Here is a 16,981-nt window from a genome sequence, read left to right as displayed (position 1 = left end):
GCAGGTGTGCTCTTGGCAGATAGTGGTGGTTGTGCCTGCTTTCTTGTATCACGGTTGGAGGTGGCACCTGAAGGAGGTGATGGTACAGTGGAAGTAGATGATGCACGTGGTGTCCATGATGAAGGTCGACCTGCAAAAAAGTTAGTTCGCGCCAATGCCTGTCGATCCTGCACTTCACGTTCAGCTTTACAAGCAAGATGGAATAAACGAGTGATATTATTATAATCCTTATACTCTAGAATGGTTTGAATCTCTCTATTTAATCCACCCATAAAACGTGCAATCATAGCTTCATTCTCCTCAACAATACCACATCTAATCAAGCCAGATTGTAATTCCTGATAATAATCTTCTACAGAATTTTTTCCTTGTCTTAAGCGCTGCAATTTTTGAAGTAATTCACGTTGATAATATGGTGGAACCCAACGAGTACGCATAGCAGTTTTCAAAGCAGCCCAAGTAGCTGGAACAGGATATAATCTACAATGTTCAGACCACCAAACACATGCAAAGCTAGTGAAAGCACAAACAGCAGCAGAAACACGTCTCTCCTCAGGATATTGTAAACATGTAAATCGTTGTTTAGTTTCTAACTCCCAAGTAAGATATATATCAGGAACATATCTACCCTCAGATGGTGGAATATTCAATTTCAGTTTAGGGAGATGGTCATGTTCGTACCTGAGGGGAGCCCTAACATTGCCATTATTTGCATGTGGACGACCTGGTGGTTGTGGTACTGGTGGTTGCACGTAGTTCTGATTTTGATGAACCTCATCCTCGTAATCTCCCGCATAATCATCCTCCTCCACATCAGCACCAGGAGCCACAGAAGTATCAATAGCAGCACCAGCAGTTTGGCCAGGCTGAAGAGGGACACGACTCGCTCGGCGGAGGGCTGTTTCTCGACGTGGAGGTAGTCGTTGTTGTTGTTGTTGCAGAGGTGCGGCAGGTGCAGCCGGTGGTGGAAGACGCGCAAGCAGTTCATTAAATCTGTTATCGAGCTTTGTTTCGAACGTCTTCTCAAGGCCAGTGATCTTCTCCATGGCCTCTTCAAAATTGTTCAGCACATCTTGCACCTGTTCAGTCATCATTTGCTGAAATTTATCATGAAGCTCCTTGTTCGTTAAGTTCTCCCAGTCAATCTCGTCGGCTTGTGATCCTGGCATGGTTAGCAGCAATAGAAACACACAAGAATATGATCCTATAGACTACTAACAAGTGGTGGTGGTGGGTGTCACAAATCCGTCAAGCAAATCTCAAATTCTTACCAGTTCTTACCCAGCAGCAGGCGGTGATCGGCAACCGATGTAGTCAAAACTCTCAAAGCTTGGATAGAGCGATTACTAGGGAGAGTCAAACACACGATGTAGATGTATGTGGAGCTGGGAAGGCTTATAATATGGTAGCAAAAAGGGTCAGCAATAATCAATTCAGAGATGCAAAGTTGAATAAACGCTCAATGACGGTACTGTGCTGGTCCTAGGCTAGACCGTACTAGAGACGCGAGCCTAGAACACTAACAAAATCACGGCGCTGAACGTAAACAAGGGAGGAGCACACTCTGAATTTTTGTTTTTTTCACTTTTTTTTTCCTTTTTTTGCTCCGCAACAATTTTTTTTTCGAAAAAGTCTACAAATGTCCTAAAAACTGCCTAGCCAGAATTTTCCAGACTTAGTTTTTTTTTGAAACTGGAACTATTTTTCTTGTGCGGATGGCTCAGAAGTTGGGGAGTCCTACTCTGTCACGACTCGGAGTATCGCGTGATCTGGAAATCGAGAACAAAGCAATAATTACTGGACTCGGACTAGGACTGGTGGCGGAGATGAATCTGGTGGAAACTCGGACTAGTGGCGGATATTTGCAGGGCGATGGAACACGGACTGGTGGTGAATCTGTGATGGAGGTGGACTCAGATTAGCGTGATGGCGGTGGATATGTGGTATATGGTAGCGGCGATGACGATGGTAGTATATGGCAGCGGTGATGACGATGGTGGTATATGGCAGCGGTGATGATAATGGTGGTATATGGCAGGGGTGATGACGATGGTGCGACGGCGGCGTGAAAACTTGTGAACAGAACTCGAAACTCTAAAGTACTAGACGCTAGGACCAGCAACTTGACACGACGATGCAACTGCAAATTCAACAAAGCAAATACAGAAAATATTATGCAAAGGCTCAGATTGGTTCGGATAAGATGAACTAACCCTAATATTTTTTTTCGCTTTTCCGTGGACTATAGGTATGAAGAACAGACTTGATCTAAACTATGAAAAACTGTAAAATCTCACCGAGCAACCTGGAAATCTGATACCACTTGATAGAGGCAAAGGTGTCCCGTCTTTCGATGAGAAGGTGGCTATCATTTTGGAGGAAGTCGACTTTGACGATCCGACTACGAACGTGCGAGGACGTCGCGCCTTAGCAATCGCTAAACCAACTCCGAGAGGTTATTGACCACGCCGGAGCACGATCAACCTGACCACGAAGGTCTGTTTCCTGCAGGCAAACGAAGAACAAGCAAGAAACTAAGATTGCAATCTGGATATTGCGAATATAAGAGGAAAGCTTTATTGATCAAGGCGGGGTTCTGTGACGCCTTTGTCTGGTCGTTGAACACAAACGAAGTACGCGAAGTTGCAGCTATGGCGAACTTTTAATCTAAACAAAACCCAAAGTCTAAACGGTGCCCTAAGGGCTGTATATATGGAGGAAGAGGGGGGAATTTCGTGGCCCTTGGGGAAGGGGTCCGAAACCAACCCTATCTCTTGTTTCCCCACACATACGGACTCTAAAAACAGCCTATACTTATGTATTTCGAAATTACATGGGCCTGGCCCAATAATAAGGTGACGCAGCACCTAGAATAGCCTCTAGACGAAATTTATGAAGTGGCATCTTGTATATTTCGTCCAAGGCTTCATTCACTCCTTATGGTGGCTTCAAAGTCCTGAAATCATCACTTGTAACTCCGTTCTTGTTCCCCTTGCGCATGCCATCAACTCCATGCTTGTTCTTGCTCCAATGTTCATCCTTCTCCAAGCTAGGCCCTTCATTTGTAAGCAAAACAAAAGTATCCAATTTAGGCAGCATCATATTCTCATGAACATTAGAATCATTACCAAGAAACGAAAAGTACTTGGTAATTTAATTGGCATGCGCGAGCTCTAGTAATTGGTCCATTATATGTAACAGTAGGGGCTGTGGGTGTAACAATGGTATTGATGTCCTCATCAAAATAGGTTTAGCTTGGTGACGTAGTTGTTCGGATCGTCATCTTCTTCAAGGAAGAGTGGGTTTGTAGAGGTACTTGGCCTATCCATCATTCCAAACAAAGATATGTGAGTGGGAGAAAGAGAAGAACCTATACCAAATGTACCTTGACCGATGTTGAAGATGGATCAAAGATCACTCCAATGTGGAATAAGGAAATAGCACAATTGTACCAATTCTTGTCGGTTTCTCACACCTACACATGTAAAAGCTTATGGTGGAGCTTAGTAAGGATGGTGGCACAAAATTTGATGCAGTTGTTAATGAGCTTCAACAATGTTGGAAACGATTCACAAATTTGCAAATGCAACAAGTAGACCAATAGCAAGATAAGGTACACGGAAACACACATGCAAATAGGATAAGTGGGGCCGTGCAACCAAGGGTGAGCCAAAATGTGGAATCCACAAAGATGCTCTTGTTGCACAACACTAGAGAGACGCTAGCACGATTGCACAATAGGCGGATACGAACTTGTGCACAACCTACTAAGCAAAAATGCAACGACTTCTATCCCAAGTATGCTATATGTATGATATTTCTATGCTATGATCCAAGATGATCAAGTATGACAATCTTAACGTTGTATGATGCTATGGTTCTTGCTTATAATCTCTTTGCTTATCTTTCCCTTTTGCTTAAAAGCTTGTTTGGCTCTTTGTATGTGAGCTCTTTTCTCATGCAATGTTTCACGAACCAAGATAGCAATTGTGTATGCGATGACAACTTTGTGACACAAGAGATGATACCAAGATATGCACCACGATGATATGGTGTTTATGCTATGGCAAGTATGATCACTAATGTGCACAAGTCACATTGCCAGCAATACTCAAAGGCTAGTCTCGATGGGTAAGCTACGCAAAAAGTAAGGCTACGGGGTTATCAATGCAATTGCGAGAATGTATGATGATATCACGATACCGAGATAAGGTTACCGATGATGACGAGTCCGTGGCGAAGATGAGTGGCGGTGATGTCGATGTCGAGCCGTACCTAGATAGCCGAAACACAAAAGGACACGGTCACCACAATTCAAATTCTCCAAGACCCAAAACGTGTCAAAATCGTCCGAGTTGGGTAGCGGAAAAGCGATGGAGGTGGTATGCGGAAATGGTGGAGGTATAGGAAGGTGTATGCGGAAGTGGTGGATGTGGCTGATTTTTTTTGGGAAAATTCAGTTTCGTCAGGGTATTGCGGACGTCCGGGGTTTTACGGTCGTCCGGTCGTCGGACGTCCGGAGGCTGTCGGACGTCCGGTGCCTGGGCGATTTCGGGCACATGATGAACTACTAGGGTTCGTGGTGGAAGTGGCGAAATTGGTCAAATCCGGGTGATTTTGTGGATGGAAATGGTGGAGATGATGGGGGAAAGCTAGATCCACTCAAGGCAAAGCAAATCCATGGATCAAATCCAACAAAACTTCATCACACCAACAAATCACAAAAAAATTTGGGGCTATTTTTGTGGGGAATTTTCGAATTAGGGAAGAACACAACAAAGTCAAGCTAGAAAACAAAGAGGATAGGCTCCGAAATCGTGATCAACGTGGCTCATGATACCAAGATGATGTAGGATGGAACCCTATTCGGCCGATCTTTCACGAAAGGAGCGGATCCCGCGAAGAACACGAAGAACACAAGGGGAGAATCACAAAGGGAGACACAAGAGAAACACTGAAACCAACGAGATTAGGTCACACATGTGCTAGATCCCTCGAAACACGAGATGAGATACAAGATTCACGATCAACAAAGGACGATACAAAGGGTAACCGGTTCTTCTCCGTGAGGAGGTCTTGATGGGGCCACCCAAGAGGGGGTCTTGAATCCAACATGGATCTTCTCCGTAGAGGGGTCGCGGTCTCTCTCGTGGAGTAGATCCGTATGGATGAGCAAAGCTCTATCTCACATATGAGCTAAACCAATGCTAACCCTAACTAGGAGGAGGGAGAGGTCTATTTATAGTCTTAGTGGAAAAGAGGGGCGAAGTGGAGGGGTACATGGGCTTCGGCCCGAAACTGGACACAGCCAGGGCTCGGACGTCCGCAAGGCGCCGGTCGTCCAGAGGCTCGCGGGGGTCCGGATGTCCGTAGATCTTCGGATTTCCGTAGTTTATGTTCTGTTGCCACGACATCGGACGTCCGGTCTTCCGCTAATTTTGTTCTGTTGGCGTAGGCCGGTCGTCCGTGGGGGGGGGGGGGGGTCGGTCGTCCAGAGCCTGGAAGGTGTCGGACGTCCGGTCCTGGACGGTCGTCCGGTCGCTGCAGCGTTTGCAGGCCTGAGTTCCTTGGGCTGTTGTGACCTCCAGGGGTCGGACGTCCGGGCTGGGCCGGTCGTCCGGAGCCTGTAGCTTCCGTGGCAGCTCTTCATCTTGACCTTCGCGCTTGGTGTCCTCTCCATCTTGTCCGTTTTATGTAGATGTTCCGTGGCTTTCCTCCGAGTACCTGATCACACATAGTGTTTCCACTTGAGGTAGCAACCATGTCTCATGCATAGAAAGTGGTAGTTCGGAAAGGAGCGAGTTCACCTTATTTTCGATAGCCTTCACTCTAGCTCTTGTCATTGGTCCAAGTGGTGTCGTTGGAGGTGTAGATACGTCCATGGGGATGATCGTGGGATGCTCCGCATCAGGAGAGGAGCGAGTTCACCTTATCTTCGATAGCCTTTGCTCGGACTCTTGTCATTGGTCCAGGTGGTGTCGTAGGAGACGTAGGTAGGTCCATGGGGATGACCTTGGGATGCTCCGCATCAGTACTTATATAAAAAGTTTAGGCAAGGAGTAGATCGTGTTGACTTCATGGCAAATATTTTTTCAACGACAAGTAGTGTGAACAGTAACTCGTATATGGCGTTCAATTTTTTTCTCGAAATACCATGAAAGTCATTCTTTGACAAAACTTTTTATGCGAGTAAAATACTTGACTATATTTGATTCTAATTTTTTCACTACTCGTTTCGATCCAAATGAATTGACACTACTTTAGTATAAGTTTAACACTAGTACAAATGGATGCCAATTTTAGCGGCAAGTAATATGATTTAGAGGGAGTAGAATGTTTTAAACTTTCCTATGTTACTGTACTATTTTGTGCATATATATGGAGGGTGAGATGTTACCCGAGAGCCATAAGTTCCGTTCCGATATATAGAAATCTATTTTATGAATTATAATTCGGCGAGCAGATAACACCCACCCACCCCCTCCTCCTTACTTGACCTAGAACCTGGCCTCGGGCCGACGCCTCCTGCTCCCTCTCGCTGTCGCGTCTCCCGGCGACCTTCTCCGTCGACGCCCCGGCTATAGGCTGCCGCCCATCATTTCCCGGCGACCAGATCGACGGCAATCCTATCCTCCTTGATCTCCCTCTCGGGCGTCGGGAGATCTACGCGGGGACCATGGTAAGCTCCTTTGCCTCCCCTTTACATACATATTTTCCTGCCGTGTAAACCGTGGCCGCCTGATTTGGTCAGCAAAGGAATCTATGTCTAGGCCAAACTTGGAGTAAGATCCTCTTTTGAATTCTAGGTTTTTCATGTGTGGATTGCATAAAGTTGGTGGATTATATAGATTGAGACCGTGAACATGTATCTGAACTCTAGATTTTCCATTTTCCCATTTATTAGTGCCGAGGATCATATTTGAGGTGCCATTTTCATGTTTCAAGCTTATGTCGTACCAGTGTAGCATAAACATTTTAAAACAGATATTACATCACATATATTTGATATAGCATTTCTGCTGTTAAAAACTGCTGAATCCCTAATCCCTGTGGCACTAAGCTTTCCTTTCCTCAAGCTCATGTGATTACAGTATACCATCCAATAAAAGGCTATCTGTGCAATCTAGGCTGTGGGATTTTGTTTGACTCATTATTTTCTATCTGTTGCAGCATAAGCTGGGGAGAGGAAGCCGCGACAAGGTGCAACAGTTCATGGCCATAACTGGTGCAAGGTGAGATTCGAGTATAGTTATCTCTATTACGTAGACTCTCGCTTTCTAAGAACTATGTGATATGATACATTAATTTCAATATTTGTACTGCAAAGCAAATTTATGATGTACTCCCTCCGTTTCTAAATAGAAGCCTTTTTAGAGATTTCAATACGGACTACATACGGATGTATATAGACATATTTTAGAGTGTAGATTCACTCATTTTGCTCCATATGTAGTCCATATTAAAATCTCTAAAAAGTCTTATATTTAGGAACGGAGGGAGTAATTGCTGCTCTTGGTCTAAAGGTTGAATTTAGTGACTGTGTCTTAATCTGATGCTCTATTTTGTGCTCCCAGCAAATTGTGATGTTTGTGATGCCTTACCATATATTCCCCCCGTTGCTAAATATAAGTCTTTCTAGAGATTCCAATATGGACTACATACGGAGCAAAATGAGTGAATCTACACTCTAAAATATGTCTATATACATCCATATGTAGTCCGTATTGAAATCTCTAAAAAGACATATTTAGAAACGGAGGGAGTAAATCTTATTATCAGTGGAGTTTAACTTCTGAAAAAAAGTTTGTCATCTCGTTGCAGATGATCATGATGAGAACATCAATCCATTACAGCTATGCTGTTAAATTGTTATTTTTGTAATAGGCAAACCCCGTTGTTACATTGTAGAAATAAGAAATGAGATGGACTGAATCCTGAAGAAGTAAAACTTGTCAGTCTAGGATCTTCTTGGAGCTAGGGCCTAGATGAATCCAATCATTGTTTAGACTCCTATTCAAAGAATTCAGCACTGTGATTCTTCAAGTGCATAGTTCACACCAAGTTACTGCCCAGGAATATGAAACTAAATGGTTCCTCTAAATGCTTAAAACAGCATCTATTAATTTATATTTGGATGCTTACATAAAATAAATACTTATGAGCTTACCAAACTCTTCTACTCACTTGTTTTTATTAAGGACCAAGGAGTTCAGTTGTCGCAGTTTTATTTGGCGTTTCTTGTCCCTAGAATAGCAAATGATTCTGTTATCTGATGATGCAGCGAGAAGGTCGCCCTTCAGGCACTGAAAGCTAGTGATTGGCACTTAGAAGGGTCTTTTGATTATTTCTACAGCCAGCCACAGATTTCTGTGACCAATTCTCGACATCTTGAAGATCTTTACAGCAGATACAAAGGTATCATTTTCATGTCATTTACCAACCTTTTAAGTTTTGAGAATGAGTTTTGACTTCTGACTCTAGCTTTTGTTCATATGGTTTTGATTTATCCCATCCCCCTTTCTTTTTGCTTCTCTACTCAATGGAAGCATGTTCTCTCTTGTCCTGCTGTAAGTTGTTTACTTCTTAATTGGTGTTGTATCTTGTTTTGTTTCCAGAACGTGATGCTGATATGATCATGGTGGAGGGCACATCTCAACTTTGCAACGACCTGTTGGTAAGGACTAGCTTTTTATCTTTCAGTTTGCACCTACATCTGGGCATATCTAGTCCACACTTAGTAGCAATCAACCATATAATTCTTATATGACATTAGCTGCAGCTATTATATTCTGTTCCAAGTGTTGTAATTTGTCTGACTGGTTAGGAAATGTTGAATATTATTGGTTAGCAGGATGCTGTTTACTTGTAATATTGGAATGGTTTCTAGATCAGATATTAGCAAATTTAGCTTCCCTCTTTATGTGTTTGTCTGTTGGATTACATATTGTGGTTGTCTGTGCAAGTGACCAGACTCAGAACTAAGAGGTGCTGTTATTTTTCTACTGTCCATTTCCATGGTGTGTAGGGGAATCTTCACTCTGTGGGGATCAAACTAAATATTGCTGTTATTTTTCTGCTTCATTATATATTTTCTGTTGTCTTAGGATAGAGTCCTAGTGGTGTATACCTTTTGCTCTGTATGTTAGCAACATCATATTGGCCCTACAAATCTCTAACCGCAGTTGCTATTTGTTTGTTTTCCAGGTGGATCCTCAGGATGTTGTCATGGTATGTGTTTCAGTTCTTCTGTACTAACCAGCTGTGTTCACTTACTGTTTGAGTGGAAACTAGTTCACTGTTTTTTGCGGTACCTGCTCCTGCAGCTGCCATCCTCTGAAGTTAATTCATTATCTATTTGATATTTGAAATTCACACATGTTCTTTTCTCTAATTTGCAGCGACCTGCCTTTTCATTGTATTTAAGTGAATACTGCGATCTGTAGATCATCATTGTTGTTAACCATCTATTTATGCTGTTAACAGCTTGTCATATCATGGCACATGAAAGCTGCCACAATGTGTGAATTTACTCGCCAGGAATTCATTGATGGTCTGCAGTCAATTGGGTGAGTGCTATTTGTAGTCATGATAGTTCAGTATGCAACTAATAAAGGCCCTTGCCAATTACACATGTAATTTTTAGGGTCATATTTCCTGGTACCATACTACCATTGCAAAATCACCAAACTTGAAAATATTATTCGAATACAATGCGTCACAACATGTCATTGTCTCAATGGATAGTATTTCCCAGTACATATTTTTGCGACACTTCTCTTTTCTAATTATACCATTTCATTATTTTTAGGGTTGATTCAATTGAGAAGCTCCGTGAGAAACTTCCATCACTGCGAGCTGAGATAAAGGACGATAGTAAGTTTCCTTTTTTGTGTGAAACTGGATATTTGTACATGACTACCTAGTTTAGCCACTATCCAATTCCAGTTTGCACGTAAATTGGACTGCCTATCAAAAAATATATTGAAAATTGCTTCTATCTTCTACTCCCTCCGTTCCAAAATAGATGACCCAATTTTATACTAACTTTGTATAAAGTTGAGTCATCTATTTTGGAACGGAGGGAGTAAGTTCTAACCTATCCGTTATTCTTTCGTTTTCCAGATAAGTTCCGTGAGATATACAACTTTGCGTTTGCTTGGGCTAGGGAAAAGGTTATCCTTGAGAGCAAACTATTTGTTCCAATATTTTCAATTGTCATTGTCTTTATTGGCACATCTGTTTTTCAACCGGTGTTATCTATGAAACTTTCCTACAACATTCCCTTGATTTTACAGGGTCAGAAATCCCTTCCACTGGAGACAGCTATTGGAATGTGGAGGTTGCTGTTTGCTGAAAGGCATTGGCCCTTAATTGATCACTGGTGTCAGTTTCTACAGGTGTGCCTTAAATGGCATTTCTGTCTAATCCCATTTTCTGATCATTGAGCTGTTCCATTATGTTATTGTTGTAAGATGGTACTATTTTGCTGCAACTTTTATTCTTAAAATTTCAGGTCAGGCATAACAAAGCCATCTCTAGGGACACATGGTCTCAGCTGTTGGAATTTGTCAAGGTAAATCTTTCATCCTCGCTTTTCTCATTACACTCGTACATATGCCCGTGCTTTGCAATGGGATATACATATTCCAGTGGTCCAACACCAGTGCCCTCATACACATCAGCATTATCAACTTTTTCATATACTTGGCAGGAAATGGGTTGCAGGCAGGTTTCTAGGAGCAAGCAACCAAGAATGTCTTGATAGAATACACCTTACGCTCCTCAAGAAACTCTTTAAATTTCTTTCCCCCATTTTCCTGGGATCTCCATGTTTGTAGTTACCCTGCAAATCACCTGCTTAGTTAAGCTTCTTCTACCATTTCATCTAGCCCCAACCTATGTAGCAAAACAGTATACAGGGCAGGCAGGACTGATATATAGCATGCCTTTCAGTTCATAAGACAGGAAAAAAAGGTACGCCAGAGCCCACACAATATCAGTCTTCATCCAAATGCGTACTACACTCTCCGCTCACATGAAAATAATGAACTTAAATACATCTACTTCTGCACGCCAAGTAACCTTGTGAACTAACAGTAAGTTCACATTACTTTTTGGCATTCATCTCTTCTAAGCAGCACAATGAACAAGGAATACATTTGGCAATAAAAACTTTGCGTAAGATTCTACTGTAATTGATGATTATCTAGGGTGGCAGTTCAGGTAGAGCAGGTACATTTTGATGCTTGTTTGAGGAATCCTAGCAGCATGCTAAATGCCATCTGAAGCTATCAATACACTACATATTTATGGCTATGCAGATCAAAATTGTAAGCACCACACACCCACTTCAGAACAGAACAAATATGGAATATCAAGTACTCAACTACGATGCATGTGCGAACAGTTCGGTAGCAATTTCAAGCAAAAACAAGCACTCTTTGAACTTTGAACTATCACACTGAATTTCTATCTGGTTCTGTAATCTCAGTAGGCACTCTTACTCTAGGTAAAGGCAAAAAGGAAAAAATATTACTTCCACAGAGAACTTCAATATCCTGTGGTAAATGCAAGAAACCCGCAAGAAACCCACATAACGAGGAAAACTGCATAAAGCCAATTAGTTGGACTGGATGTGGGTCAGCAATAAACAAAAAGTTTCAAAGCTCGCAATCATCCTCCAAATTCTAGAACAACATTAACATCACAGAAGTAAACTTGGGGATCAAATGAATAAACATAAAGCTATATTTACCTGAACATGCGTAAAATCAAAAGAAAGGCAGGCATTGTTGTCCCTACTCTGCACATAGACGCAGGAGAGCCCCTCCTGCTCCACACCGCCGACCTGGTCACAACCTCCATTGCATGAGCGCACACTAACACATGAAGCGTAAGCATCCGTTACAAAGAACAAGAATTGGCAAGAGACAACTGGATCAGAAAACAGCTAACCTCAGGACGAGTGATGCAAGCTGGCCACGCAGTCGGAGCAAGCCGTTGGACGGCGATGAAGGAGCCGGCGTTCGTGTCCATATCTAGCTTGCCCACGGCAACATTTCTCTTACCTATCGGCTTCCTCTACCTACGCTATCCGCGCGCCAATGCAGATCCATATGTCGACCGAAGCTCCAATTTCAGCTAAGGGATTGTGTTGGCGGATCCCAAGGAGTATCCCTATGGAAGGAATTGGTTGAAGATGCAGTAAATTGCGGCCGCCCTGTTCTTCCTCGCCTCAAGCGGAACTTTGCCGTGGTAGATTCGCCGCACAACTATTGACAACGAAGACCTCGCTACCCTGCTCGTCCCTGTTCTGTCCGACCGGGCGCATTTGTGGTGAGCTGTCGCTGCTCATGTGCCTCTTCCCGAGCTCCCTTTCTTACCGGCGTAGTGTGGAGCCAGGGGTGACGACAGGGTTAGGACCACACCGCTCATGAGGTCCACGGGGGAGAGAGAGGGGAGTTGGGATCAAGGTGTGAAGCGATGCGTGCGTGCCCTTTTCTCGGGCCTTGTTGCCGTTGGGCCTGCGAAAAAACGTAGGAATGTTGCTCTGAACCGCTTTTTCCCTCTTACGGGTGACATTGAGGGGTAATTTTTAAAAAGTTCAGAGCAATTCTGATGATGGACGGGTAGAAACATTCCTCCCTTTAATGTTAGGTATATAGATATGAATGCCCAGATTTTGCGGGACTTGTATGCCCACTTAATCAGCATGACAAATAAACTTTGCTTGGGCAAATGAGACAGGTTAACTGGTGTGCCTAGGTTGTAGTCTCTAGGTAGTTTGTGATCTGTCGCCTTCAGTGATTCGTCAATAATCTGTTATCTTTCAGTTCTTCACTAATTGTGTATCTTGTTAAACTAGGTGTCAGTTTTTTGTTGGATGTCCGGAAGGGACTAAGATGGCTCTTTCTATGACTTGCATGTAGAAAGAGCTCATAATTGTGAACTTAACCAATTTCACTGTCGTGTTATTGCAGACAATTGATCCACAGTTATCCAACTATGATGAAGAAGGTGCTTGGCCCTACCTAATTGATGAATTTGTGGAGTACCTAACCGAGAATGGATGCGTTCAGCGTAACAAGTGAACTGTTCGAGGCTGCATTCTGACTTGGATATCATGATTTGGTGGTACAAACATGATTCATGTCGATCAATAGAATATTTATCTTTGGATGTCGGCATTGTTCCCGCTACCCTTCACAAAGCAGATGGTGTCGTTTGGTGGAATCTACTTGCGCAGGGGTGATTTCACTGGCTAGGATTGCAAACTATCAATCTAGTTTGTATTTTGTGCTGCCCCTATCTGCTACAGCATACCCAAAACAGTTATTGGTTCACTGCCGAATGGGCGATGGGTCTATAGTTCATGTAGGTCCAGGTAGGAGGTAATGCGAACTTGTGCTATCGGTATTGATCGATTGTTGCCAGATGGGGCACCTTGCTATGAGGTAATGCAAACTTGTGATATCTTTCTAGGGACCGTTGGTTTGAACTTCGAATCGTCCCTGCTTTTTTACGATGATTGCTGCTTAGTTGGCTGCAGTTAACTTGTGCTATCGGTATTGATCGATTGTTGCCAGATCGGGCACCTTGCTATGAGGTAATGCAAACTTGTGATATCTTTCTAGGGACCGTTGGTTTGAACTTCGAATCGTCCCTGCTTTTTTACGATGATTGCTGCTTAGTTGGCTGCAGTTAACTTGATGAGCCGATTACTCTAGGTGATGCTCACTCTGTAAAGAAATATAAGAGTGTTTAGATCACTACTTTAGTGATCTAAGAGCGTTTAGATCACTACTTTAGTAATCTAAACACTTATATTTCTTTATGGAGGGAGTACTTGTCATCTTTTACTTCACCAGAGATGTGATTGCTTGCCCAAAGAAAATAATTGTTAGCATTTCTTTTTGTTGTTGCAACGAATTTGATTTCTTATGTCACAAGATGCTTATTTGTTGGACCATGATAAGTGCCACATGTGTTGCACGAACACATGGCAATTTCGAACGTTTTTTAGGCGAGTTTAGTGATGCGAGGATGGCAACTTTAGTTGTCAAGCATGTCAGCATCTTTTTCGAATGACAAGTTTCAGTTTTTTTTGGTTTGTAACATGAAGGACGGGGCGTCGATCCGTTGGCTGGGCAGCTGAGGTTGCTGCCAGCCCACCCAAGTTCGAGTCCTGGCACGGACACGCGGTGCTCACGGAGTTTCTAACAACAACAACAACAATAACAAAGCCTTTAGTCCCAAACAAGTTGGGGTAGGCTAGAGGTGAAACCCATAAGATCTCGCAACCAACTCATGGCTCTGGCACATGGATAGCAAGCTTCCACGCACCTCTGTCCATAGCTAGCTCTTTGGTGATACTCCAATCCTTCAGGTCTCTTAACGGACTCCTCCCATGTCAAATTCGGTCTACCCCGCCCTCTCTTGACATTCTCTGCATGCTTTAGCCGTCCGCTATGCACTGGAGCTTCTGGAGGCCTGCGCTGAATATGCCCAAACCATCTCAGACGATGTTGGACAAGCTTCTCCTCAATTGGTGTTACCCCAACTCTATCTCGTATATCATCATTCCGGACTCGATCCTTCCTCGTGTGGCCACACATCCATCTCAACATACGCATCTCCGCTACACCTAACTGTTGAACATGTCGCCTTTTAGTCGGCCAACACTCCGCGCCATACAACATTGCGGGTCGAACCGCCGTCCTGTAGAACTTGCCTTTTAGCTTTTGTGGCACTCTCTTGTCACAGAGAATGCCAGAAGCTTGGCGTCACTTCATCCATCCGGCTTTGATTCGATGATTCACATCTTCATCAATACCCCCATCCTCCTGCAACATTGACCCCAAATACCCAAAGGTGTCCTTCCGAGGTACCACCCGACCATCAAGGCTAACCCCCTCCTCACACCTAGTAGTACTGAAACCGCACATCATGTACTCGGCTTTAGTTCTACTAAGTCTAAACCCTTTCGATTCCAAGGTTTGTCTCCATAACTCTAACTTCCTATTTACCCCCGTCCGACTATCGTCAACTAGCATCACATCATCTGCAAAGAGCATACACCATGGGATATCTCCTTGTATATCCCTTGTGACCTCATCCATCACCAATGCAAAAAGATAAGGGCTCAAAGCTGACCCCTGATGTAGTCCTATCTTAATCGGGAAGTCATTGGTGTCGACATCACTTGTTCGAACACTTGTCACAACATTATCGTACATGTCCTTGATGAGGGTAATGTACTTTGCTAGGACTTTGTGTTTCTCCAAGGCCCACCACATGACATTCCGCGGTATCTTATCATAGGCCTTCTCCAAGTCAATGAACACCACATGCAAGTCCTTCTTTTGCTCCCTATATCTCTCCATAAGTTGTCGTACCAAGAAAATGGCTTCCATGGTCGACCTCCCAGGCATGAAACCAAACTGATTTTTGGTCACGCTTGTCATTCTTCTTAAGCGGTGCTCAATGACTCTCTCCCATAGCTTCATTGTATGGCTCATCAGCTTAATTCCACGGTAATTAGTACAACTCTGAACACCCCCCTTGTTCTTGAAGATTGGTACTAATATACTCCGTCTCCATTCTTCTGGCATCTTGTTTGCCCAAAAAATGAGGTTGAAAAGCTTGGTTAGCCATACTATCGCTATGTCCCCGAGACCTTTCCACACCTCAATGGGGATACAATCAGGGCCCATCGCCTTGCCTTCTTTCATCCTTTTTAAAGCCTCCTTCACCTCAGACTCCTAGATTCGCCGCACAAAACGCATGCTGGTCTCATCAAAGGAGTCGTCCAGTTCAATGGTAGAACTCTCATTCTCCCCATTGAACAGCTTGTCGAAGTACTCCCGCCATCTATGCTTAATCTCCTCGTCCTTCACCAAGAGTTGGCCTGCTCCGTCCTTAATGCATTTGACTTGGCCAATATCCCTCGTCTTCCTCTCTCGGATCTTGGCCATCTTATAGATGTCCCTTTCACCTTCCTTCGTGCCTAACCGTTGGTAGAGGTCCTCATATGCCCGACCCCTTGCTTCACCAACAACTCGCTTTGCGGCCTTCTTCGCCATCTTGTACTTCTCTATGTTGTCTGCACTCCTATCCAGGTATAGGCATCTGAAGCAATCTTTCTTCTCTTTAATCGCCTTCTGGACATCATCATTCCATCACCAGGTATCCTTATCTTCGCTTCTCCTTCCCCTGGACACTCCAAACTCCTCCGAGGCCACCTTACGAATGCAAGTCGCCATCTTCATCCACACATTGTCCGCATCCCCTCCTTCCCCCCAAGGGCCCTCCTTAATGACCCTCTCCTTGAACACCTGAGCTACCTCCCCCTTGAGCTTCCACCACTTCGTTCTAGCAACTTTGGCACGCTTATCCCGCTGGACACGAATCCGAAAGCGGAAGTCAGCAACCACCAGCTTATGCTGGGGTACAACACTCTCTCCAGGTATCACCTTACAGTCTAGGCACGCACGCCTATCTTCTCTTCTCGAGAGGATGAAATCAATCTGGCTAGAGTGTTGGCCACTACTAAAAGTCACCAGATGCGATTCTCTCTTTCTAAAGAGGGTGTTAGCTACAATCATGTTGTAGGCTAGAGCAAAGCTTAAGACATCTTCTCCTTCTTGATTGCTGATGCATAGCCAAAGCCCCCATGCGCCCCTTCAAAACCCGTGTTAGATGTACCCATGTGGCCATTGAGGTCTCCTCCTATGAAGAGCTTCTCACCAATCGGTACACTCCTAACCATGTCTTCCAGGCCTTCCCAGAACTCCCTCTTGGTGTTCTCATTGTGGCCTACTTGCGGGGCATACGCGCTGATAACATTGAGAACCAAGTCCTCAACTACCAGCTTGACCAGGATAATCCGGTCCCCACGTCTCCTGACGTCTACCACTCCATACTTGAGGCTCTTGTTGATCAAGATGCCTACGCCATTTCTGTTTGCAGCCGTCCCCGTGTA

At 43.9% G+C, this 16,981-nt stretch overlaps 1 protein-coding gene across 4 annotated transcripts; it reads left to right on the top strand.

The window, feature by feature from the left end:
* The first annotated feature begins 6,408 nt into the window (after positions 1–6,408).
* LOC109760944 (uncharacterized) lies at positions 6,409–13,481 on the top strand. Of its 4 annotated transcripts, none has more exons than XM_020319734.4 (11): positions 6,409–6,679; positions 7,171–7,232; positions 8,282–8,415; positions 8,616–8,674; positions 9,205–9,228; positions 9,484–9,566; positions 9,809–9,873; positions 10,123–10,172; positions 10,296–10,397; positions 10,514–10,573; positions 12,981–13,481. In XM_020319734.4, the coding sequence occupies exons 1-11, from the start codon at positions 6,677–6,679 to the stop codon at positions 13,089–13,091; spliced, it is 753 nt and encodes a 250-aa protein (XP_020175323.1). In that variant the 5' UTR covers positions 6,409–6,676; the 3' UTR covers positions 13,092–13,481. The 4 variants fall into 4 exon arrangements, with proteins under 4 accessions (XP_020175323.1, XP_040245073.1, XP_020175322.1 ...); XM_040389139.3 differs by having other exon boundaries at positions 10,712–13,481; XM_020319733.4 differs by having other exon boundaries at positions 10,123–10,397.
* The last annotated feature ends 3,500 nt before the right edge of the window (positions 13,482–16,981 follow it).

The sequence above is a fragment of the Aegilops tauschii genome, chromosome 5 (genome assembly GCF_002575655.3).
Source record: "Aegilops tauschii subsp. strangulata cultivar AL8/78 chromosome 5, Aet v6.0, whole genome shotgun sequence".
Lineage (NCBI taxonomy): Eukaryota > Viridiplantae > Streptophyta > Magnoliopsida > Poales > Poaceae > Aegilops > Aegilops tauschii.
This window is presented reverse-complemented; position numbering and strand designations above follow the sequence as displayed.